The sequence below is a fragment of the Nycticebus coucang genome, chromosome 9 (genome assembly GCF_027406575.1).
Source record: "Nycticebus coucang isolate mNycCou1 chromosome 9, mNycCou1.pri, whole genome shotgun sequence".
In the NCBI taxonomy this organism is placed as follows: domain Eukaryota; kingdom Metazoa; phylum Chordata; class Mammalia; order Primates; family Lorisidae; genus Nycticebus; species Nycticebus coucang.
The window spans coordinates 19,668,832-19,694,881 of NC_069788.1; the positions used below are offsets into that span (position 1 = coordinate 19,668,832).

At 38.9% G+C, this 26,050-nt stretch overlaps 1 protein-coding gene across 1 annotated transcript in view; it reads left to right on the top strand.

Moving 5' to 3' along the window:
• EYS (eyes shut homolog) overlaps positions 1–26,050 on the top strand; it is a 1,685,250-nt gene that overhangs the window by 1,449,807 nt on the left and 209,393 nt on the right. The window contains 1 exon segment of the mRNA XM_053601630.1: positions 1,780–2,000. Within this exon segment, the coding sequence (XP_053457605.1) occupies positions 1,780–2,000 (221 nt within the window).

The window sequence follows — 26,050 nt, forward strand, 5'->3', positions numbered from 1 at the left end:
CAGCACTCTCTCTGTCAGATCTTTCTTGTCTATCAGAGTGGTATGTTTCGCCACACAGAGGGGGGTTCTAGAGTTTTATACAACACGACCCCAAAACGTCAGCTTCATCTGGTGCTGCATTGACAGAATGGCAAGCTATTTCAAAGCTGGAGGAAAAAATGTAGCTGGGTTGAAATTATTCAGAGAAAGCACGTTAGACTCCAAAGTGATACCCGAGGGGTTTCCAAGGCAATTTATATTCTGTGAAACAGTCATCTTATACACAGGCCTGAGAGCTGACTCCTGTGTAAAATGTGGCTCTGAGGTATAGTCCGCATAAAGGTAGATCAAAAGCCTGATTTTACACAGTCCCTTTATTCTACCCCTTATCCTATAAATAGATTGGTTGTTTTTGACATGGTCTGGCTTCTTTATGTCTTCCCAAAACATAAGCATTTTCTTGATCTGATTCGTAAAGAAAGGGCAAATAAAAGAACTGAATAGAACATAATCCAATCAAAGTTCTACTTCTGATGCATGTTTGTGTTCATACTTCGGGAGGAAAAAAAGGGTAACATTTTTAATTTCTAAGCACCATACAATTTGCTCAGATGCTATTTTAGGATATTTGAAATATGCATATCATGGTATGACTTTACTAAGGTCGCCATAACAAAGTATCACAAACTGGTGGCTTAAAAAAGAGAAACGTCTTAACAGTTCTTACACTTCTGGAGACTAGAAGCCCAAGATCAAAGTGCTGGCTGGGTTGTTTGCTTCCGAGGTTGTTTGCTCTGAGAAAGAAATCTGTTCAATGTCTTTGCCTCGTTTCTGATAGTTTGCCTACAATCTCTGACAGTCCTTGGCTTGTAGTTGTGTTACCCTGATCTCTGCCTTCATGTTTCTGTGGCAATCTCCTTGAGTGAGGTCTGCCCATGTCCAATCTTCCTTACAAAAATCCTAAAATACTACTGTCCTTCTAAACTCTTCATAAATGTCCAAAAAGTCCTATTGTACTAAAGGGCTCACCCTACCCCAATGTCGAAAACTCATCTTAAGAAATTGCATTTGTAATGACCCTGTTTTCAAGCAATGTCACATTCTGAGGTATTGGGGGTTAGAAATTCAATATATGAATTTGGAGAAAACACAATTCAACCCCTAGTGATAATTAATTACTACGACTCTATTTTCTTTTTTAGGTACTATTTGTTTAGGTACACATTAAAATGCACACACCTGGGGTGCTCCTGTGGCTCGGTGAATAGGGCGCCGGCCCCATATGCCGAGGGTGGCAGGTTCAAACCCAGCCCCGGCCAAACTGCAACAAAAAAATAGCCGGGCGTTGTGGCGGGCGCCTGTAGTCCCAGCTGCTCAGGAGGCTGAGGCAAGAGAATCGCGTAAGCCCAAGAGTTAGAGGTTGCTGTGAGCCGTGTGACGCCACGGCACTCTACCGAGGGCAGTACAGTGAGACTCTGTCTCTACAAAAAAAAAAAAAAATGCACACACCTGAGTTCAAAAATTCATTTCAAATAATCAGCAAGTTTCATCGTGTGCCTATTTTTTGTACTAAATATTATGAGACATTGTTAGAAATGAAATGGAAATGTAAAATGAGAACCTTTTTCTAAAGTAACTTATCATACCACCTAGTAGAAGTGACAAAACTAGGCGACAATAGCACCCTGTTTTACACTAAAAACACATTAAAGCATTCAATCACAGAACCAAATATCCAAGATCTTTTCCACATAATCTGACAAGCTAAAATAAGAGCTTTTGTTGTTACTTTTCCTCCAGGTATATTTTGAATCAATGTTCCTTGGCCACGTCCCTGCGAACATTAAGATCCATAAAAGCGTGGGCCATATTTATGGGTTCAAAGGCTGCATCAGAGAACTTCAAGTAAACAACAAAGAATTCTTCATCATAGACAAAGCTTGGCGTGGAATGAACATTGAGAACTGCCACGTCCCTTGGTGTGCTCATAATCCATGCCACAACAATGGCACCTGCATCAGGTCAGTATCACCCTCCTGATTTCCAACCAACATTACATGACTCCAAATGCTTAAAACAGCAAAAGCCAGCAGGATTGTCAATGTACTGAGAGAATAGAAAGGTCCCAAACTTCAGAGTTTGTGTTTGCATCAGTTAGGCAAAGCACGTGTGTGGAGAATACTTATTTCCTCAAAGAAATTTATGTTTTAGCTCCAGTGACAAGAGATTCCCAGACTCTGAAAACAACTAGGTAATTAGACCTGATCTTGGCAATTTGAAAGAATTCAATTTTTTTTAGGTAGTCCTGCTTTTTGCAAATGTGAATGAGAGGTTATTATATATTGATAATGGTTTTAATGTGTTTATTAATTTTAATTTTGTTTGTTTTTTATTCATCTTCCAAAGAAAGATCCACTTAGACCTCTAAAATTAGAGATAGAGAAAAAAATTGTGAGTTCTTTATTTTTATTTGTAATCCTATATCCTTTTTCCTCCTTGAAATAGACTTACCATGCTCTTAAGCTTAAGAAAGAACATCTTAATTAAAATTACTTTCTGCTTCACTAAAATGTCTTAAGGGAATCAACTCTGAGAAAGTCTCATTTGGGGAATTGTGGAACATACTCCCAAATTTCTTCCATCTTCTGAGAATTCTTTATTTCCAAGCTACAAATAATAACAGGATGGAAGCTAAAATGTGTACAAATTATAATAATTCAAGTCAAGGGAAAATCGACCTCATCTCATGGAAAATATCTATCTGTATACATAGCATGGAAAAGAAAAAATTCCATCAAAAAAAGCAAGATAAGAAATGGTGGGCAGAGGGAAAAAAAAACAAATGGCACATACAAGGAACAGAGGAATAGACAGATATGATGAAGTCAAGGTGTTATATTTGAGAGATGATCACAGACTGACAGTAATGAATTTGAAAAAAAACAGCATGGTTTAGTGGAAAAGGAAAAGATACTTTCTTAGAGTGTCTAGAGCAGTGGTTCTCAACCTTCCTAATGCCGCGACCCTTTAATATGGTTCCTCATGTTGTGGTGAGTCCCAACCATAAAATTATTTTCATTGCTACTTCCTAACTGTAATTTTGCTACTGTTATGAATCGTGATGTAAATATCTGATATGCAGGAGACTCCCAAAGGGGTAGTGACCCACAAGTTGAGAACCACTGGTCTAGAAATTTGGCTTCTGATCCCCTGTGTCTAAGTATGTGACTTGATTTATAATTTGATTAACAACAGCAGCATAGACCTATTTAAGTACAACAGATGAAGGTTTAAAGAATTAAAAAGAGCATAAATTTTAGAGCTAAGAGTGAAGACAACTTCCTTGACTATTACTACTTTTCTGAAGGAAACAAAGTCAAGACTTTACTCAATATGTGCTCTACTTTATAATGGTTTAATAACAACTGTTTTTAAAAGTATAATAATGCAAAAATTATTCATGAAGTCAACCTTCAGAACTCAGCATAAGAACCCCAAGTCCTGGTTAAGTAAAATAGGAATAGGAAAAAGGCTTCTCTACTGATGTTCATGTTTTTCCATGTTCCCCTCCCAGAGCATGGATGGGATCTGTGATTTGCTTTTAATCAAAAGAATAACCAATAAAATAGGGTAATGGGATGTCACTTCCTTGATAAGGTCACATAGAATTGTCAGCTGCATCACGTAGAGATTCCCTCTCATGCTGGTTTTGATGAAGCATGCAGCAGTTTGAGGGAGGCCCAGATAGCAAGGAGTTAAGGGTGGCCACTGGCTGACAGCCTGCACATACTGAAGCCTTCATTTTACAATTGCAAAGAATTGAGTTTTGCCAACCACCCCTTGAGCTGGGAAGTGAGTCCTTCCCCACTCAAGCCTTGAGATAAGACCAGAGCCTGACCAACATCATTACTGTAACTCTTAAGATTCATATGCAAAGGGACCCAGTTAAACCATGCCCAAACTCTTAACTTATGTAAACTATGAGTTAATAAATATGTGTTGCTTTAAACTGCTAATATTTGTGATAATGTTGTTATGCAGCAATATAAACCTAACATGCTCTAATTTTCTGCAAGTGTCTAAAATCACCAATTCAAAGAGTTAGGTCAGCATTAGATTTACTTTAGAACATTAACTTTCCAAAATTTTGTAAACCACATATACATTAAATAATAAAACTCTTATTTGCATGAAGTAAAAACCTTACATTATTTCTAATCTTAGTTATTTATATTAAATATTTATTTAGATCAAGTATTAAGTTTTTGAAAATTAAAAATAAAGATTATCATCCTAATAAATTAGATACAGGCAGTCCTAAGTTTGTCTAGACTTCACATGTTTATTCTTTTAGTTACATTTTAAAAAAATGTTGCCTAGGAGCCAATTGAAATCCAAGGCATACGAGAAACAAAGACATATATTCAAGATTCCAGTTCTGTACACTAAGAGTTTTCACTCTACTGTGGAAGTTCTATCAGCCCTTAAGAGGGATTTTTCACCTAAGGACTTAGGGTGAATTTTCCCACAAAAATAAACCTGCTAGTCTTCATTCTGCACCTTATTCTGACCTTCCATACTTACTTCTAAATCTCTTAAACTCTCAACCATAACTCCAGAGAAATCTACCCAGATGTCGACTGACTTTGGCAAGCATTGCTTGAGGACTCCCAGATCTGTATGTGCCTCTACTCTGCTCACCAAATAGAGTCTTGCAGCTGTATATCCAAGAAGTGAAGCATTTTTTCACATCCTGGGAATAGGATTTCTACCTTGATTGTCAGTGTCAACTGCATGCTGATCCATGGCCACTGTGGCTTACTTTCCAGCTACTCTGCTGTATACCCCAATACCACAGTACCCTGGATTCAGCTATTTCCAAAACAGCAATTTTTAAAAAATGATTTTTCAGCTGGGCACTGGGTAGCTCATGCCTCTAATCCTATCACTCTAAGAGGCTGAGGTGGGTAGATCGCCTGAGCTCAGGAGTTCAAGACCAGCGTGAACAAGAGCAAGACCCCTGTCTCTACTAAAAACAGAAAAACTAGCCCAGCACTGTGGCTGGCACCTGGAGTCCCAGATAACTTGGGAGGCTGAGGCAAGAGGGTGGCTTGAGCCCAAGATTTTCAGGTTGCTGTGAGCTATGATGCTATGGCACTTTATTCGGGGCGACAGAATGAGACTCTGTCTAAATAAATAAATAAGTATGATTTCTCATTATAAGAAGAGCATTTAAGAGGTCAAAAGATTAATACAAAGCCCCTGGGGCCATGGGGCAGATTGTCAGAATAAGAACACTGCCTTTTAACGCTTTCCTGTTCCATCTAAAACACCGAGAGCCAACCATAGACAGAACACTCCAGCAGTCTGTACAGGGAGAACGAGAATATGTCCTGAAGGAGGCTATCGACTCCCAACAAGGCCACGAGCAATTTCAGTCCCTCAGAAAGAACACAGATCAAAGAGGCAGAACACTGAGTGCCATTACCATGACCACACTCTTTCCTCCACACTCCTGCTCAGAATCCACTAAGCGATATAAAGTTGCCCAACAAAGAAACCCAGAGAAACTCTGTGCCAACAGGACAGTCTTACTCTGATTTCAACAAAATGGGATCTGAAAGGACTCAACGGTCTGGGTGACTCACTTCTCAATGATGGTATTGGCCAAATCCAAAGATTTTCTTCTTCTCTGAGCTGCCACATTATAAAGTGATTTTCCCAGATCTTCCAAACTATCTTTCTGCTCTTCTCGCCCTTTTAGGCATGTCCTATCTCTCAGTCAATGCCATCCAACATGATCTCACTATTGAGCCCAGCTGGGCAAAGTTCTAACCTCCCTTTCTGTTTCCTCTTATTTGTACAGTAGAATAAATTTGGGTGCAAGACAGTTTTCAAAATAACAGATCAATTTAAATAAGATGTATTAATATTCAGCCTCTCTGGATTCAAGGAGAATGGACAAGGTGGCCTGATGAAATTCTTCTGGGGTCATGCAAGCTTTCTTTTCTTTTCAAAGTAACAAATTATAAAAGACTTATTATTACAAAGACAGGAAGAAAACCCTTTTACTTCTCTACTTGCCTTGTCTCAAAACACAGAGATACTGATTGTTTTAATACTCTAGCATGGGTGCATAAAATTTTTTACTTGAAAATGCAAGTAACAGTTTATCATCACATTTTACCGGCAGGGGTCCTCAAACTACAGCCCGCAGGCCACATGAGGTGGTGTGACTGTATTTGTTCCTGTTTTGTTTTTTTACTTCAAAATAAGATATGTGCAGTGTGCATAGGAATTTGTTCATAGTTTTTCTTTTAACTATAGTCCGGTCTTCCAATAGTCTGAGGGACAGTGAACTGTCCCCCTTTTGAGGGCCCCTGCATCCAAAGGTTGGAGGATACCTCCTATATAAGAAACTTAAGAAAGGGAGAACTTTTTCCATCTACACAGACATACCCAATGAATAAAGAATTAAAAATAAAGAATAATAATAGTGGGACAGCAGGAGAGAACCCTCAAAGAATGCTCTAAAAAAGAGTAGGGTAAATGAACAGAGATTCAGTACCATGGAGTTAGCCTTTAGATTCACAAAATAACATATGGTTATGATGGATATTTGTAAACAAAATCATCACTAATTTCAGTCACTTAGTTATTATAATTCACTGTTGTAAACCGCTGTCCCTACCTTGTCTATGAGTGTAATCTGCTTACAAGAAGATAAATTTCATGTTGAAAAGAATTAAGGCAAGAAACATTTTAGCAGCTTTACTGAGCAAATGTCATTCTGCTTTAAGTACCATCACATGTTTCTGGACAGTGTCCAATCTTTTTTCATTTTGTTATAAATCTGTGCTAGAATTTTCAAACCCCTGTGGTTGTTCATTTCAGAGAAGTCCAAATTGCATGTAGTGAAATTCCGTTTAGAAAAGTGATACAGAAGGGTTATTCTGAGAATCCAAATCTCTGTGGACTTTGAACAAGCTGTTTCCAAAAGGGCATAGGAAGGTTAGCAAATTAAACAGATAATATTTAAGTCACTTTCCCCTTTCTGCACCAGATGTTTTAAAATAGGTTAAACAATAATTAAAGTGGAGCATCGGGTTTGGGAATACACCCTATACAACCACCAGACTAAAAACTTATGTCACTGATACTATAATAAATAATTATTGATACATTAACTTTAGACCTAGTCTTAGTTTTACCAGAAGCTGAGCATGTATGAATGTTTATTATTATGCATTGAAGTCAGTAAATCTCACATCCAAATGAATCTGCTCTCCATGCCTCTAACTGTTGTCATAGCTGTGATTCATCACTAACCAGTGCATCCTCCACGCCCTAAGGGGCTAGCAAAGTTTTTCTGTCAAAGACCAAATAGAAAATCTTTAGACTTTGCATCACAGTTACTAATCTCTTCTATCGTAGCAAGAAAGTAGCCATTGCCAAGATGCGAATGAATGGACATGGTTGGGTCCCAGTAAAAGTTTATTTACAAAAATAGGTGGTGGGTAGGATTTGGCCCAAGGGCCATCATTGGAGAACCACTGCCCTAGGGCAACAGATGGATAAATTAGGACATCTAACTCAAATTAATAATTATTCTGTATTAAGCAGTCTCTCAAAAAAAGATATATTTCTTAATGTTAGAGAACTACCATTATTATCAATGTCCCATGTGAATAGAATTGAAAATTATAAAGTTATAAACTTTTCTTTCAATTCATTTCAGACTTTCTTCCAACCCATTTTTTTATCTGTAATCTCATTTTGTAGACATATTTTTTTAACATTGGTAGAAAGAAGCCAGTATTTCATGATTTCTGAGGTATTTAGTTTCCAAGTGACTTAGCTCTTCAACATGAGGTAATAGTCCTAAATTGAATTTGAAATTGCAATAGTAACAACTGTTATACAGTGTAGCAAATTAAGGTACTGTGTCTTAACTTTTGCAATTGTCCTGTACTGAGTTGCAACTCCTTACAAAATCTTTGCTGGTCTTCATTGTCCTTTCACAGTGTCATGTAGCTAGGCATTACCTGCTGAGATCTTTTAGTTATTATTCTGTATCTGGGTCAGATGAACCCTAATCTAGTTCAACCGTCAGCCCTACACTTTTACATACCGAAGGGAAAAGAAACCTATTTCAGATCAATTTCTTGCCACATGTTTATGCTAATAACATCTTCAAAGATTTAACCCAGGGATCCTCAAACTTTTTAAAGAGGGGGTCAGTTCACTGTATAGTTTGGAAAAAAAAAAAAACTATGAACAAATTCCTATGCACACATCTTATTTTAAGTAAAAAAACAAAATAGGAACAAATACAATATTTAAAATGAAGAACAAGTAAAGTTAAATCAACAAACTTACCGTATTTCAATGGGAACTATGGGCCTGCTTTTGGCTAATGAGATGGTCACTGTCCAGTTCCATATTTGTCACTGCTAGTTGTAACAAGTGATGCAAGTGTGCATCAGTTAGTCTAGATCTGGTTGGAGATTTCAGATGTTTCATTCTGGAAAAAGTCTGTTCACAGACATAAGTGCTGCCAAAGATGGTTGCCATTTTGAGTGCTGGTTCCTGAGATTAGAATATGTCTCAGAGGGGAGAGATGCATAGAAATTAGGAAGGCTGCTTGACTTGAATGCATCTTTCAGAGAGTCACAATTCTGCAGTTCAGCCAGTTCCATTTGGTAAATTGTATCCACATTTTCAATGTCAATAGAAAATGGGTTACGGAAAAGCTGTATGTCCTGTTCATGGAGATGAAGCTCTTTAAATCTAAATTGGAACTCCTTTTGCAACTTCTCCAGTGAATCCACACATGTTTTATTTGGGAATGCAACCAATGGATTTTCTGCTAACAGAAAGTTATGGGGAGATGGCAGAAATTTTCCTCTTGTTTGATGAGGAGGCCTAATTTTACTTCAAATGCTTTCACATGTGATTGCATATCACAGATGAGCTTCCCCTTTCCTTGAAGTTGCACATTGAAATTGTTGAGTAGCTCTGTTACGTCTATCAGAAAGGCAAGGTGTCATTTCCATTCTGCATCATTGAGCTCTGGTACTTGTTTTTTGAAGGCAGAAAAGCTGTAATCTGTGGAAGTAGGTCATAGAAATGTTTCAAAATTCTCCCTCAACTCAACCAATGGACTTCTGCATAGTATGGAACATCCTCACAGGCAACATTTAACTAGCTCAGAGAGAAATTCCTGAAATTATCTGTGGTTTAGTGTATTACCCCTAATGAAGTTAACACAAGATACCACAGCTTTCATAACAGAGTCCCACTTCAGTGATTTACTACACAGCGCTTGTTGGTGGATGAGGCAGTGTATGGCTATTGGATGAGAATGGTTATGTTTGTCCATCTCTTGGTTAATGCGAGCAGTTACTCCTTTCTTAGACCCCACCATGCTAGGAGCACCATCAGTTGTCACGCTGGCTAGTTTTGCCCAGTCCAGCTCCAAACTATTCATGGTTTGGCAAACTTTTTCATAAATATCCTCTCCTGTAGTTGTTCCTTTGATGCTTTGCAGTGCAGCAAGCTCTTCTGTGACTTTGAAATAGTCATTCATACCACGAATAAAAATTAGAAGTTGTGCAGAATCACGAACATCATTACTTTCATCAAGTGCCAAGGAAAAATAGGAAAGGTTTTTTGTGGAGTTTTGCAAATGCCGATGCAAATTGTCTCCCATTTCTTCAATCCTTCGTGTAATTGAGGGTCCTGAAAGACTCACTGTACTAAATAAATCGGCCTTCTCTGGACACATCTCTTTGGCAACAGAAAGAAGGAAATCTTTAACAAATTCTCCCTCCACAAATGGTCTGCCAGTGCATGCTATTATCTTGGCAACTTGAAAACTTGCTCACAGTGATGAAGTATTTAGCTGTTTCTGCTTCACAAAGTATTTTGCTGAGTTTTCAATGTATATTTCAGTTTTAATATTTTATCTTTTCTCACTTCTCCGACTGAACTATCATATTTATCTTTATGTTGAGTTTGATAATGTTGACGCAAATTATATTCTTTGAACACAGACACTATATTCTGGCATATCAAGCACACAGCTCTTTCCTTGTACTGCGTGAAAAAGTAATCATAAGTCCACTGTTCTTTGAATATCCTACACTTTAAGTCATTTTTCTCTTTCTTAATATTATTGTTTCCTAGGGATTCCAAATTGCTATTAATAAAATACATATATATATATATATATATACAGTGCTCCAAAAACAATATACCAGCAATAACTTTGCCCACAATGCAGTCTGATCAGTGCCCATCAATGCAGCCTTGCCAGTCCACATCATTTCAGCCTCGCCAGTGCCCATATAGTGGAACTCTTACTTGTACCTCAGGCTCACACTAGTGTGGTGCGGGAACAGGAATGATTACAGAGCTGGTTCCTCCACCACCTTTCCAGTTCACACTACCCTGTGTGAACCACACTGTGATCTGTGAACTCGCACAGGAATCTGATCTTATGGGTGAGAATACCCATGAGAACAGATTCCACGGCAGGAAAAAAGAAGGCATGTATGCCTTTTTCCTTCCAAATCTAATGTGAGTTCAGCCATACACGCATATGGCTGAACTCGCACTGCTCAGAGATCGCAACAGTGTGAACCGGGGCTTACACAGCACACAACATACAACATCATACACAACTGAATAGCAATCAGAATATAAATGCATTTACTGGCAATTAAATTGGGTTTCCTACTCCTTGGCTGTCTGCAGACCCGGATTAAGTTCCCATGGGGCCCTAGGCAGATTACCAGTTTGGGGCCCCCATGCGATACCACTGAGCACTGACCATTTGCATTAACATTGACCGCTGACCATTTGCGATAACACTGACTGCTAACAATTTGCATTAACACTGAGCACTTACAATTTGCATTAACACTGAGCACTTACAATTATCATAATCACTGAGCACTGACTATTCGCATTACCTCTGAACTCTGACCATTTGCATTACCTCTGAGCACTGACAATCTGCATTAGCACTGAGTTCTGACTATTTGTGTTACCACTGTGATGCAACCCTCCCAGAAACTACCCCCAACCAACTAACCAACTTAAAAAAAAGGCTTTCCTAACTTGAAAAAAAGGGCTCTTCTAACTTCAAAAAAAGGTGCCCCCATCTGCAAAAAAAAAAAAAAGACCTCCTAACTTCAGAAAAAAAGGTCACCCTTAACTGCAAAAAAAGGCCCTACTAACTGCAAAATAAAAAAAAAAAAAAAGACCTCCTAACTTGTTCTTACCTCAGTCCTTAGGCAGCAGCAGGCTCTGCACAAGCAACCTGGTGACTCCTACAATTACACCAGAGACTGAGAGGAGGAGTGGAGAGACAGAAAGAAGGAGTGGAGTCGGAGAGTAGGAGGGGAATTGGAGAGTGTGAGGCACATTCCACACATGCGCACTGTGGCCTGGGCAGGACAAGCCAGCTACTAAGCAGGACAGGCAGCTGTGGCAAAAACACCCAGCAGGCCGGATAAATGTCCTCGTCAGGCCACATGTGGCCTGCCAGCTGTAGTTTGAGGACCCCTGATTTAACCCTTCCTTTTGTTTCTACTTTCTGGTTACAGAAATATCTTTGAAATTGTACCCAAGATTTAAGTGTCCCTTGTACTAGAACAGTAATCCCCAACCTTTTTGGCACCAGGAACTGGATTCATGGAAGACAATTTTTCCACAGACCAGGGTTGTGGGGGAGATGGTTTTGGGATGATTCAAGTGCATTGCATTTACCTCAGGTCATCTAGAAGCACGCAGCCTAGATCACTTACATGCGCAGTTAGTTGGCAGTAGGATTTGCCATCCTATGAGAATCCATTGCCCACTTTTGATGGGATAGGAGGTGGAGCTCAGGCGGTGATGCAAGCAAGGGGAAGCCGCCCTAAACACAGATGGTGCTTTGCCTGCTCACCTGCCTCTCAGTTCCTGCATGCAGCAGGGTTCTAATCAAGCCACTGACGGGTACCAGTCTGCAGCCCAGGAGTTGGGGACCACAATATTAGACTACTTTATAGTGGACTAGATTATACTCAGCTATAAAAGTTTACCAAAGAACCTCCGAACATCTCAATTGTAGGGAGCTCTCATTGTTACAGAAACAGAGATAAAGAAAAAAAATTATCCAATTAGGTTTTTTTATTATTTATTTATTTATTTATTTATTGAGACAGAGTCTCACTATGTCACCCTGGGTAGAATGCCATAGTGTCAAAGCTCACAGCCACCTCCAACTCTTGGGCTAAGCAATTCTCTTGCCTCAGCCTCCCAAGTAGCTGGGACTACAGGCACCTACCACAATGCCCTCTATTTTTTGTTGCAATTGTCATTGTTGTTTAGCTGGCCCACGCTGGGTTCGAACCCACCAGCCTCGGTGTATATGGCTGTCACCATAACCACTGTGCTATGGGCGCCGAGCCTCCTACTAGGTTTTAGATAAAAACTTGGAACACATGTGGTTTTATAGTTTTCCCTATTTCACACTGTGTTAATTAATTGAGCATTTAAGGCACTTATCCAAAGGATAAAAGGAGAAGCACAGGCATGTTTCATCTCATTAATATACTTACACAAAATGTAATGCCTCACAACAAAATATTTTGGTATTTTTTTCTAATTTTTTTGTAGAATTGCCATATTTAGAAATTATTTTAATTCATCTGTTTGAGTAAAATAATTTCTGTGTGTCTTTCAAACCATCCATCCATCCTTTTGTCATACAATGAACATTATAGAGTCTCTTTTGTGTTAAGCTGTGTGATAAACTAGAGCTTCACAAAAATAAGACATGGAAACTTTTTCTACATGCTGTTTTGTTTATAATAATTTCGGGTTCATAAAACATTAAGGTATGCAGAACAAAATGTGTTTTTCTATTTTTACGTATAAAACGCAATCTTAGGTTAAAACAGCCCAGGTTTCACAATACCTGTTGTTTATCTTTTTTATCTCATTTCTTCTCCCATTCTGCAAGTACCAGGCATTGTGAAAATGGATTGATGTAAGGTCATTTATTCTTGTTTGAAGAGTGTGACTGAAGCTGCAGGGTTTTAGTTGCTTATAAAAGTGGAGCACATATTTGGAAAGTATAACTCTTACCAATGTGAGTGTCATACGGCTCTTGGTAAAGTACAAATGCAGTTGAAATTGATTCTCTAACCACTTTTATTACCACCATCCTTGAGAGCAGCAACAGGATTGGGCATCTGTTTTTATAGGACAGAAGACATCTAAGTTCTCTCCTGTCAGAGTTTCATTAAAGTCATGACTGCAAATACAATCATATTTCACTGATGACAAATAAGATTAAATATGAAAGAAACTGTGTCATTTATACCAAACTTCTCAAAGAGTTAAAAGTTTCAAGGTTTGACCGATGGAAAAGACCACTCTCCACTATCAAATTCCACACATATTTTTTACATCATATTTATGCAGCAAGGTCAAACAAGTAGGGGAAAAAATCTCATCTTCAATTTTCTCTACCCTTAGGTAATAATACACAGAGAACTCATTTACCCTGATTGATCTTCCTGGGCATAAGAGACCTCTCTGACTTAAATCCCATCTGAAAACTATCTTTTCTCTCTTTTTCTTACAGAATGCTAATAATTTCTCTCTCCTCATCTCTCTCTCTCTCCCCTTCAAAGGATAAGCAACCTAAATATGACCTGCTAATATGTTTTTCTTGACTGTTTTGCTTGCCTTCAAAAACTATTAATGGGTTTTCTTAGTGGGAGAAGATGTGTTAAAGCCTGTTTATTTTGTAACTAGAAGGATTTATTCATGTTTTAAATCTGCATGGCTTACCTCCATGTACCAGAAAAAAAAAACGAAGAATTTGGTAAATGGTGTTAATAACCGTGATTTTTACATATCATTAGACACACCACTGTTAAAATTGTGTGAAAAGCTTGACAAACCTACATGAAAACAGAGCAAAGTTAAAGCTAAAATAAAATGTAGATATTCAGAGTCCTTTGGCTTAGATTTTTAAAAACAAATGCTTAAAACAAAAATGTTTAAGTAATTAATTTAGAAAGAAAACAAACCAATCCTTTGGGTTCAGCAGTAGACAAAGTTCCCAACCCTCACATTTTGTTCCTGGCTTACTTGCTGGTATACCATATTCCTTAGTAAAATTGCTTAACCTTCTATTCTAAAAACATGAAGCAAAAATTGGTTCTACCTGCCTCCCTAAACCACGAGCGATGTGGAGCCAAAAGTTAAAACTTGCTAAGGACTTGAGAACACACAGACTAGATGGGAAAATACTAGAAATAAATTCGGGTATTGTTTAATTGACATTAAAATGCAGTAATGGCTTCAAGCCCCTACTGTCCAGATGTTAACACTGCTGACTGCCATCGACCTCATGATTACCAAGTACTGTCTGGGCCTGGTATAATGACATAGCTGCATTGTTCTGATGAGAAGACTTTATCCTAAAATGATGTTAATACTTAAAATATCTTTAAAACATAGTTCTAAATTTGCTTCAAGAATAGAAAACAAATTAAGACATTTGTTCAAGTCCATACTGCTAATAGAGACAGGATCAATTAAATGTACTTTTTTAGTTTTTAGCTTCTCTCTGTCCTAAGTTTTCCAATATTTGTTTCATCCCAAATAAAAAAAGTTAGTTTTCTACACTAGATGATTTGGTATCTGTTTCAGCTGTTGTCTGACTTGGGAATGATACTTACAGATTAGGCTATATATAAAAATTATAGCTTCATTGTTGTAGACAAGTCTAACACACTGAAGGCCTGGGTTCTGCCCTTACTCTTACATACACTGCTAAGCGTTTCTGGACTCACTTTTATTGTTTGGGCTGTTGGGGCAAAGGGGATGCTTTGCCCTCAGAAGCTCCCCAGAAAAGTCAACTTACAATAAAGCAGATTAATAAGAGAAAAGCCATATAAATATTATTATTACCAAGCATATGGGGAGAATCACAGAGTGATTGCCCAGTATCCTAAGGAGACCCAGATACTTATATATCCCCATTTCAGAGGGGAGGAAGGAGTTCAGAAATGTAGGCAATTCTGTTGAGGGTCAAGAAATGGTTACCAGGGAGGATGAATAGACACTTGGGAGAATGAATGGATGGGGAATCAGGTTGACTTATAAAGTTTCTCTTTTACTAAAGAGATAGACATTATTTTGAAAATGGGTTGTGCCACTGGTGGTTGCATCTTGATTTTTTTTCCCTGCAATAAATAGGAGATAACAGGAAGAGAAAGAAAAGATGATTTTCTTTGATGGGTCCCTGTGGTCTTTATGGAGATAGAGAAGGAAAACCCCATCCAAGCCAGCTGCTCCCTAAGGGCCTTTGATTCAAAATACTCTTTAAACCACTGGTTCTCATTCTGTGGGTTGCAACCCACAGGAACTGTATTAAAGGGCCGCAGCATTAGGAAGGTTAAGAACCACTGCTTTAAACCAAGGAGTCATATTTGGCGGTAAAATCTCCTGCATCCCTTATGTGTGAAAAGGGAATTAAATTGGGCTGGAATTTTCAAAATTATTTTTTAAGAGATGCTAATAAGCATTCCTCAGGGGAAAAAAATAAGTGGGGGAGAAGGAATTTTTCTAAGACAAATTTGTAAAGTCACATGTGCTATTTACTCCTCCCCTTGGCACTTCACAATGTATTTCCAGGTGTTAAAGAAGAACCCATTCTTTTCTTAGAAAAAGTTTCTAAACTCATTTCATCGCCCCCAAAAAAGCATTTTTCCAGGAATACCTATGAATAGCATATAACACTCTTTCTCAGAAACAGTGTGAGGAAGTGAGGTGCCAGATCATAGAAACGAGGCCAAAAAAAAGACTTCCAGAGTAGATTGTTCAACAATAATTGGGAAAGTACCTTGAGTTTGGTATGCTCTAATACCAACAACCTATTCTTCATATCTGATTTAACTTGTAATAGGCATAGAGATACGTAATTTTCTCTTTCAGTTCTAGATTAGCAGAATTTATGACAAATAAAGTTGAAATGCAATAGAATTGGCAGAAAATCATGCCTAAGTATTGGAGTTCAGTCTTGAGGGAGGAAAGTATCTGGATGTTACCTGCATGGTTGGCTTATGCCTGAATGTACACCTGACCGATTTCTTTCCCCTTTGCTCTTTCTCTCATTAATGATCAAGGGGATTTTTTTTTCTTTCCCCAATCTGCCTATCCACACAGGAAAGCAAATTAAAGCCTCAGAAGCATTATAGCTTTAAATACAAGAGCCACAGATATTTACATGCATGATTGCAGAATGACGTTTTCAGCTCCCAGGAGAGGAAACTGGGCTGGGGAAGGAATGGTGGAGAGGAAAGTGAAAGGAACAGGAGCTTATTGACACAGGAGCTCACTTTTCTCTACAGAGAAGTAGAGGCCAAAGTCTCAGAGCCAGTGCAGAGTGAAGGGGACACACAGGCCTTGAATGTGCACCATGCGCTTTCACATCCAGGAGTCCTGGGGGCTTGAAATTTCTCCCGAGCAGAGGGTGACCCTTGGACACCTTGTACAGGGAGGCAATTGTGAATGGATCCTTGGTCTTCCAAGGAGGTGGACTACACAGAACCACTGGACGCTTCCCCTGGGATCCAGAGCAATGGTTCACGTCTCTTTTCTGTTCCTCTGTTTAATAAGAGCACCTGTCCTCCCTGAGATTCTTTTCTCATCTGTCTGAAGATCACAAAGGCCTTCTTATCTTAAATAAGAATCCAAGCATTCTGTCAATGCTGTTGTTTATGGTCCAGAAGTATATCATCTAATTTAAGTATTGAGCAAATCCATGCTATTTAAATACATTGAAATTTTTGTACTTTATTCTGTCACTATAGTGTGTGTTACACATCTATTTCAACACCTACAGAGTCCAACAGGGAGAATCTTTTAACGTGATGGTCAGATGAAGGAAGACCCCAGAAAACTCTAGGATGGGGCAAATCATATGAATAGATAAATCATCCCCCAGTCGGAACCAACCAAAGAGATCCCTTGGACATTGCCACAGTACTGGGCTTGACTTTCTATTTTGTAGGGGCAGAGCTTAACGTGTAGATTTTGTTCAGTAGAGATGAGAGTAATTTCTTTTCATGAAAAAGTGCCCTAAATGTTAAAGTTCATGACATCATCGGGTAATAATCAGTTTTATATCCAATCCAGGAATCTTATCTTAACATTACTTTTCAAATTTTCTTTGAATTAGTCTTGACATCTTACTGATTCCTACATTAATTACTGAGTTAAAATAAAATCTTGGCATGCATTCATACTGTATTTGCATGAGAGTCACAATTTTCCCAGTGTGCAATTACACTTTGTCAGAGCTGTTTTCCACTTTCTTTCCCCTCATCATTTTTTTTTTTTTTTGAGACAGTTTCACAAAGTCGCCCTCGGTAGAGTGCTGTGGTGTCACAGCTCACAGCAATCTCAAACCATTGGGCTTAAGTGATTCTCTTGCCTCAGCCTCCCAAGTAGCTGGGAATACAGATGCCTGCCACAACACCCAGTGATTTTTTGTTGCAGTTGTCATTGTTTAGCTGGCCTGGGTCAGGTTCGAACCCACCAGTGTGGTGTATGTGGCTGGTGCTGTAACCACTGTGCTACAGGCACAGAGACTTTTTTTTTTTTTAAGGCAGAGTCTCATTGTCACCCTTGCTAGAGTGCTGTGGTGTCAGAGCTCACAGCAAACTCTAACTCTTGGGCTCAAGCAAATCTCTTCCCTCAGCCTCCCAAGTAACTGGGACTACACGTGTCCACCAGAACACCTGGCTACTTTTGTTGTTGTTGTTGTTGTTGTTATTGTCATTGTTGTTTAGCAGGCGCTGGCCGGGTTCATGTGGAGGCACCCTAACCACTGAGATACAGGCACCGAGCCCCTCTTATCATTTTTACATAAAAAAATGTGGGTCAAAATAAAGACAAAGAGTATATTGAAGTAAGAAAACAGTGACAAGAGAGGAGAAAGGCAATGTCAACCTCCTCGCCTCAGGACTCAGGAGAAAGGCATCACTTCTCCATCACCCCATGGACCTTCTGTCTTGGGGACCATGACGTCAGGCCAGTGCAGTTGCACCATGCATCTCACTCACAAGAGCCTGCACTAGGAACTTTATGCTCTGCAGTCCTCATGTTACGATTCTAATACAATATCTTTGAATTTGCCTTTTGTAAGTGAAGTAAGTTGGAAGAGTGGGACATGTGTCAGGGCTGTGGGGCCATGTCTCATGTTCAGTCCTTCTATCATCACCTCCTGTTGCTGAAACTACAGAGGGGAGTCAGGCTGGGTGTAGCTGTCTCATAAAGATCCAAATATTAAGACAATGAGGATTGCTGAGGATGAAAGGAACTTTTAATACCACAGATGTTTTATTGGGAGAACAAGAAAAGCTGCCTCAATTCTGTCTATCTGATGAATGGAGACGCTGGGCCTTTAAAGACGGGGCTGCATGCCTTCGGGCAGGCCACAGCATAACTAACAAGGGGCTATTTGGTACACTGGGGCACGTTGTGGGAACTGATAAACTTGGCATCAGAAAGTCTGCTCAGGGGACTTTGGAATCTCAACCCCTTTGTCTCACAGACAACCCACCATTTCTGACAAACAACTCAGAAGGTCAAGTAGTTAAGGGAGGGGATTAAATAAGGGTCATTGAAATGTTTTCAGTTGGTGGGCCAGGTACACTCCTTATATCTCCAGGAAAAGTTCTCAGTTACCTCTCTCCTCCCCCATCCCTCACCCAGTGACTACTGCCACCTCCACGCTACAAGGGTCTAGTGTGAACACAGGGAGAGTTGGGGTTGGTAGATGGGCACCATTTGCTAAACCCTCGGCAGGTCTCAGATGCTCGTGAGGGCCTGCACTCACCCTGGGAGTATCCCATGCCAGAGAAAGGATGTCATTAAACAGCAGACATAAAAAACATGATAACTGCCATCAGATGATAGGTTGAGAGAGAGGAAGAGACTATAACAAAAGGGAAAAAACTGTTTTTCTGCTTTTAAAACTAGGAACTCCTCCTTTTCATCTTGAATGGGGTCCCACATATTATGGGCTGGTTCATGAGGGGTGAGGAGAGGGGAATCTCAGTATCCCACTGATTAGTGTCCAATCCTCACGTACATGGATGGGCCATAGCAAATATACCAAGATAATTGGTCATTGGTCTTCAAATCTTTGCTTTAGCTTCAAGTGTTTGTTTTACTTTTATCCTAATGACATATCCTCAGAGAACAAAATAAATCCTAATAGGACTGCCTGAGGTTATTAAGAACCCTATAATGATTACAGAGACTAAACAGAATATTTACCACACTCTATTAGTTCATCTACAGAAACCTATTAGGATATTCTCTTTGCCTAGAATTTACACATTGAAAATGAAATAAAAATTCTTCATGCTTTCCTTTAAACTCAAACTCATAAAAGTCAGGCTAGAAATACCTTAAATTTGTTTTTCTGAGATTTTCACTGATGTTTTCATCTGTATTGATTTCGTATTATGAAATTGTCCTTAAACAAAGAAACATCCATCTGCAGGTCAGTTTAGCAAGCACATTGAAAAAAAAAAAAACCCCACTGTGCTTTGCTAGTCACTTTGCAAAGCATAAAAATAGTGCTATACTCAAGTTTAAGGGTGATGAGTCCCATAGAGTAAATGCTAGAGCATACAGAAGTTCTATTGAGCAGTATGTCACTGTGAGGCCCCTCAGCAGAGGACAAACATAAACCGACATTTAAGTGGAATACATCACATTGTATGCTTTCATAGCAAGCTCAATTTTTATACAAGATTATTACACCGTTAGCTAAATGTTACTTACATGTTACTTGCACGTAACCAAGAGTGCATTTAATGTAATATGCACCTAGTTTTCACGTATTGCTACCAAATTCTTCTTCTTTGTATTCGCATTACTGACTGAAACACCCAAAATGCTAGGTAAGGAAAAAAATCCAATGAAATTTCTGAACAGCCTAGCATGGCTGACTGGAGACTTAATAGTGGTGAACATCCTCCTTTTTGAGCCTGTCTTGGGGAGCTTTTTACTGAAAAGAAGAGTGAAATTTATCAGGGGTCATCAGGCCGGAGAGATTTTTATTAGAGTTTTGAGAAACCTCTGAAATCTTCTGCCTTCACCTTTCCAGGCTTGGAGAACACAGGACCACAGATCTCATAGCTAATATTCAAACTGAAATCAGACCACACAGATAGGAGAAATCAACTTGACATCAAAGGTTATCCATCTTCCACACTTGCTTTTCCTGCTTAAATCTCAATTCCAAAGCTGCTTTTATATTTTAGTTCAGTTTTTGCAATAAGGAAAAAAAGTGTTTCTGCACATACCCTAGATTTTCTCCCTGTCAGATGCATCTGCAAGTCCAGCTGTGATTCTTTTGTTGCCTCTCTGATGTAGACAAATAAGCCCAGAAGTAAGTCTACAAAAATAAAGAATTTTATTTGTCCTTGAAAATATTATGGTGTAAGTTACCACATCTTCATTTTCAACTAAAGCTCTATTCTAATCTTTGCATCGTAATATCTTTCTGATATAGCTGAGCCTTTTTTAGAGATTATTCCTAGGGGAAAAAAAAGGCAAAGGAATTTCAAACTAAAGTAGCCCCAAATAGCTCATATAAATACAGAAGAAAAAAATTTTAAAGGCATGTTAGGAATTTATCATAATTAGTGAAAGCACAATGAAAAGTTAATCGTAATGTGGTAGTAATTCCAGTGGCCCTTGGGATGGGGCGATCTTACATCACTTAAAACTGAACTGCAAAAGCCAACCTTATCAAAACTGTTGAGTAACATGGGCGGGCTTTTTTGGAGTCTTCTTAAAGGCTATGTGACTGAGATAAGTCTCTTCTCTCAAAATGTCAATTTCTTGCCTATAACGTGAAAAAGAGACCAATAGCAACTGAGCCTAGTCCCCAGAGCTGTAAGAGGCTGAAATGAAATTACACGTATGGAAATGCTTTAAATTTCAAAGCACCATACAAATGCAAGGACATTTTATTATATAAGCACAGAATGTTGAAAGGAGAGACTGTGAAGGCTTTTCTTGATTTGAACAAGCAGCTTCAGTACTGCCCATGGGGATTAATTACAGACTTCCTGCCTTTCCAAAATATTCACAGATTTATTTAAATAGTGTGATTCAGAATTGACTGAAACATGATGACTTGATCAGAAGTCAAAAAAAATTCTCCAGCCTTGCTGCTCTCAGTTGTGTCAGGCTCACATCCACCCTTTTGATGCAAATGTTCAGAGAGAGATCAATTCCTGTGTTCACTGGGTAGCGCTGCCAACATCATCAAGCCACTGCCTCTTTCTCCCCTCCGGGGACACCACAATAGGTGGCTATACGAGAGTTGTAAACACCTGCTCTCTTGTCCTTTAATACCATCTGGGCTACTTCTGTACAGTTGTCTCCTTTTACCCACAGCTTCCCTTTCCAAAGTTGCATTTACCTGCAGTCAACTAGTTTGAATATATTAAATGGAACATTCCAGCAATAAACAATTCTTAAGTTATAAATTGTGCAATTCTGAATCACATGATAAAAATCTCATACTATGCCACTGTGTCCCATCTGGGACGTGACCCATGCTTTTGTTCAACATATCCATGTTATATATACGCTCCCCATTCAACAGCCACTTAAGTAGCCATCTTGCTTAGTAAATTAACAGAGACAGTATCACAGTGCTTGTTTTCAAATAACCCTTATTTGACTGAATAATGGCTGCAAAGCTCAAGAGTGGTGATACTAGCGTATTGTTATAATTGTTCTGTGTTATTGCTACATATTGTTGTTAATCTCTCACTGTGCCTGACTTAATACATTAAACTTAATCATAAAATGTGTGTGGAGAAAAAAACAGTATGTATAGGGTTGTTCAACAAGGTCTGCAGTTTCAAGCATGCACTGGGAGTCTTATAATGTAACCCTCACAGGCAAAGAGAGAGCCATTGTACTCTTGCCAGATAAATACTCATAAAAATAGCTGACATCATTGATTATTTCCACTGTCCTAAATACTCTATGCATTATCTCAATCAGTCCTAGTGACAATGCTAGCAGGTTCACGGTGTAGTTATTTCTAGTGCTGAAATGGCAAAATTATGGCACAGAGAGGTTAAACAATTGATCCCCAGTCACACCAGTGATAAAGGCGGATTTACGTCTCAGGGAGTCTGCTCGGCCTCTGCTCTACACTCTCACCCTTTACTGCATCCTATGGAATGTTCCACTGAAATCGCTCTTACTCCGTTGCTATTGTTGGGGGCAACTACCACTTTTTCTTTTACTATACTTCGAGGAGGATGCTAAATATTTTAATTATCTCATTAGTTGATGTAGATTTTTAAAGTAGGCACCACAGCCCCTACATGATAAAATAAGGAAACTAAGATTAAACACCTTGTTCAAGGTCTCAGAAAAGATGGCATAAGTAGCTTAGCAGAAATGTTAGCCCAAATCTGTTTGAATCCTACAGCCCAAGTTCTGTCAACAACTTCATGATCTTTGCACATGGTACCCATTATATTTTCTGTTGTAGGCACTGTCTTCTGGTTCTAACTCACGTCTTCTTTCTAGCTCCTGGTTATGAGAAGAGTCTAGCTGCTGTCCCAGATCTTGCTAGCACTTGGTCTAAAAGCCCCGCTATGGTACTATTTATATTTTTATTGAAATCAGGCAAATCCACCCAACTGACACCACCACATTTTTGGCTCAACAGAAATGATTTATGCAAGAGACAGAATTGGAATGAACAGAGCCCTTTACTCATGAACAATTTTTCATACATTGCTTTGCAGACCCATTACATTACCAGTTGAATCTCACCAGAGAAAGAAGGACAATTTGATACCTGAGTTAAAGGGTTAGCTTTCCCCTGCTCATGAAAAATTGAAAACGTTTTGTATTTGTGAAATATTCTGTTAAAATTTAAAACAAACCACTTAAAAATAAAATGTACGGCGCTGCACAAATGTTACCTATGAGACTGGAAAAGCAGGAGCAGAGACCTCTATACTGTAGCCCACTGGCATTATGTTATCTTTTCCTCTGCCAGGTGCTACAAGAAAGATTGGAAAAGGACAGAATCCCTGCCTTCAGGGCTCTTAAAGAACAAAGCTTATCCACAGTAGGCTATCTCATACAAAGTAAAAAATAAATCCTACCCTGTAAACAGTAAATACATAAATAGAAAGGCTCTTTTGGGCAAAAAGCATTCTGCTAGCACAGGAAAGGTGGAATGTTAAGCATATATCCCAAAGCCATTTTTAAAAATAGCTAACTTAATCTCTGTGGCCTCAGGTACTTCCTTTTAGAGGAATCAAAGAACAGGTGTAAGTATAAACTGGCTTATTCTAATAGGAAGAGTCCATGAAGCTAACCTCAGCAAACATGCAAATTATTCACCATAGTGGAAAAATTGCTTTTTATTTTGGAAACCTGGCAGTATCGGTTGGCATGGTATGACAGTAACGGCCTCACCTTACTGGCTGTGTTTTCCTTGCTCTATGGCTCTGTTTACTGTAGCCTGAAGTTGTCACTTTACTTGGCTAACTGCTAAATCACAAGCAATAAAGGAGCTGGTTGTTGTTTTAATTGTGCTAACAAAAGGAGAAGTACGAGGAGGGAAATTCATCTTTCACTCTATTTGTCTTACATTTTTGGATCCGGTATTCTGATTTATAGTGTGATTTATGCCGCTTCAAGACTCAGAGCTAAGTTATAAAGTCAGTTTTCAGCTTCCACAGATCCTCACGGGGTCCTGCTGTGTTTCCCTTAATGGCAAAGACTGGTGGCTTCCATCTGTAAGGAAATATGGGAATTACCACAAGGCAAGAGAAAGCAAAAGAGAACTACAGTTTGACAATTCCTTTCCCTTTTGTGTGGGTGATCAGTTTTTTTCTTTCAAATAGTAGGGATGGAAATCAGTGAGTGATTTAGGAAGAAATCTCATTTTATTGTGAGATTAGAGGATTAATCATTTCATTTATATATGCATACACTTGAAAGCAAAATGCCATTGTTTGATGTACGTATAACAGTAGGCTCTAAGATCTGAACTAATCTTCCATAGATACGCACCTAAAGAAACAGTTGGTGGGCAGCGCCTGTGGCTCAAAGGAGTAGGGTGTTGGCCCCATATACCAGAGGTGGCAGGTTCAAACCCAGCCCAGGCCAAAAAAAAAAAAAAAAAAACTGCAAAAAAAAAAAAAAGAAAAAAAGAAAGAGTTGATTTCTCGAGCTGCTGACTTAGACAATACCCTTTACTCTCTTTTTCTAAGTATGTAAACATAAGTTCATCCTAGCTAGCGGAGAGTCCATTGAGAATACATAAGTATTTCAGTTTTACTTGAAATTAAAATGGGGGAGGGAATCAAACTTCTATTGAAAAAAAAAAAAAACTAAGAGTTATTATTCTTTATACTGGCCCAAAGGTAAAACAATAATCTCTTTATATTCTGTTTCTCTAAACTGGATTTAATCTTCCTTCCACTGGACAGAGTAACAAAAACAGTAATAACTTACTGCCATCTACAGATGGAAGTAAGTCTTTGAAAATGTCTGTGAGTAGCAAGAAAAATGAACCAGGAGTTCACACCCAAGACCTATAGGTCAAAGAACATAGATCTTAGCTGTGTTGGATGGGAGAAACGAATATTTTCCTACCATCAGTAATTAGATTGAGCTTGTAGTTCATGTGATGCAAGTGAAATTAAAACTATCAGAAAGGCATATTCTCCCATAGTATATTCAAGTCATTTTTCTTCTTATAAAAGGTTCTTCCTTGTGGCAGTGAGTTCTCTGTTACCACCATTTAAATTTTAGGGAGAGTTTAAAAACAAAAAGGAAAGAAAGAAACCATAGTCTGTGACAAGTCTTGTTCCTGCCAACGTTGGCAACGAGCTGTCACTTCACCCAGAGCTGGTGATGCTGCCTCTTGGCCCTGTGCACAAGCCACACCGGGAACGTAAAGCAAGGCCATTTTTGTTGTATTTCCTGAAGCCACATAACAGCACCTTTCTCTGGTTCACATGTGAAGAGTCTCAGACCCCTCCCTCATTTCTTAGTGTGCATTTAAATGGACATTTCTTTTCTCCCTGTATGTCGGGCAAGTAATCATCAAAGGCTTCAGCAAGTCCTAATCTTCTGCTGGTGGACAGTTTGGATTTCACATTGATGGCTGCTGAATGATCAGGGCGGTAGCTGCTAAAGATTGGGGTGGCCGTGGCTGTTTCTTAAAATAAGACAATAATTTGCTAATTCTATTAACTCTTCCTTTTATGAAGGATTATTTTGTAGCATGTGATGCTGTTTGATATGTTTTTACCCATAGTAGAACTTCTTTCTTTTTTCTTTTCATTTTTTTTTTTGAGACAGTCTCACTATGTCACCCTGGGTAGAGTGCTGTGCTGTCACAGCTCACAGCAACCTCAAGCTCTTGGGCTTAAGCGATTCTCTTGCCTCAGCCTCCCAAGAAGCTAGAACTGCAGGTTCCTGCTACAGTGCCTGGATACTTTTTTGGTTGTAGTTGTCATTGTTGTTTGGCAGACCCAGGCTGGATTTGGACCCGCCAGCTCCAGTGTATGTGGCTGGTGCCCTAGCCACTGCGCTATAGGAGCTGAGCCTAGAACTTCTTTCAAAAGTGGAGTCAATTGTCTTAAGCCCTTCCCTTGCTTTATCAAGTAAGTTTATAAAATACTCTAAATCCTTTGTTGTCATTTCAACAAGGTTCATGGCCTTTGCGACACAAGTAGATTCCATCTCAAGAAACCAATTTCTTTGTTTATCCATTAGCGGCAACTCCTCATGCATCCAAATTTGATCGTGAGATTCAGCAAATCAATCTCATCTTCAGGCTCCACTTGGAATTCTAGTTCTTTTGCTATTTTTACCACATCTGCTGCTACTTCCTCCACGGAAGTCTTGAATCCCTCAAAGGATTCAAGCTCTTGTTGATGTTAATATTTTCACCTCCTTCCATGAATTACAAAACTTTCCTAAT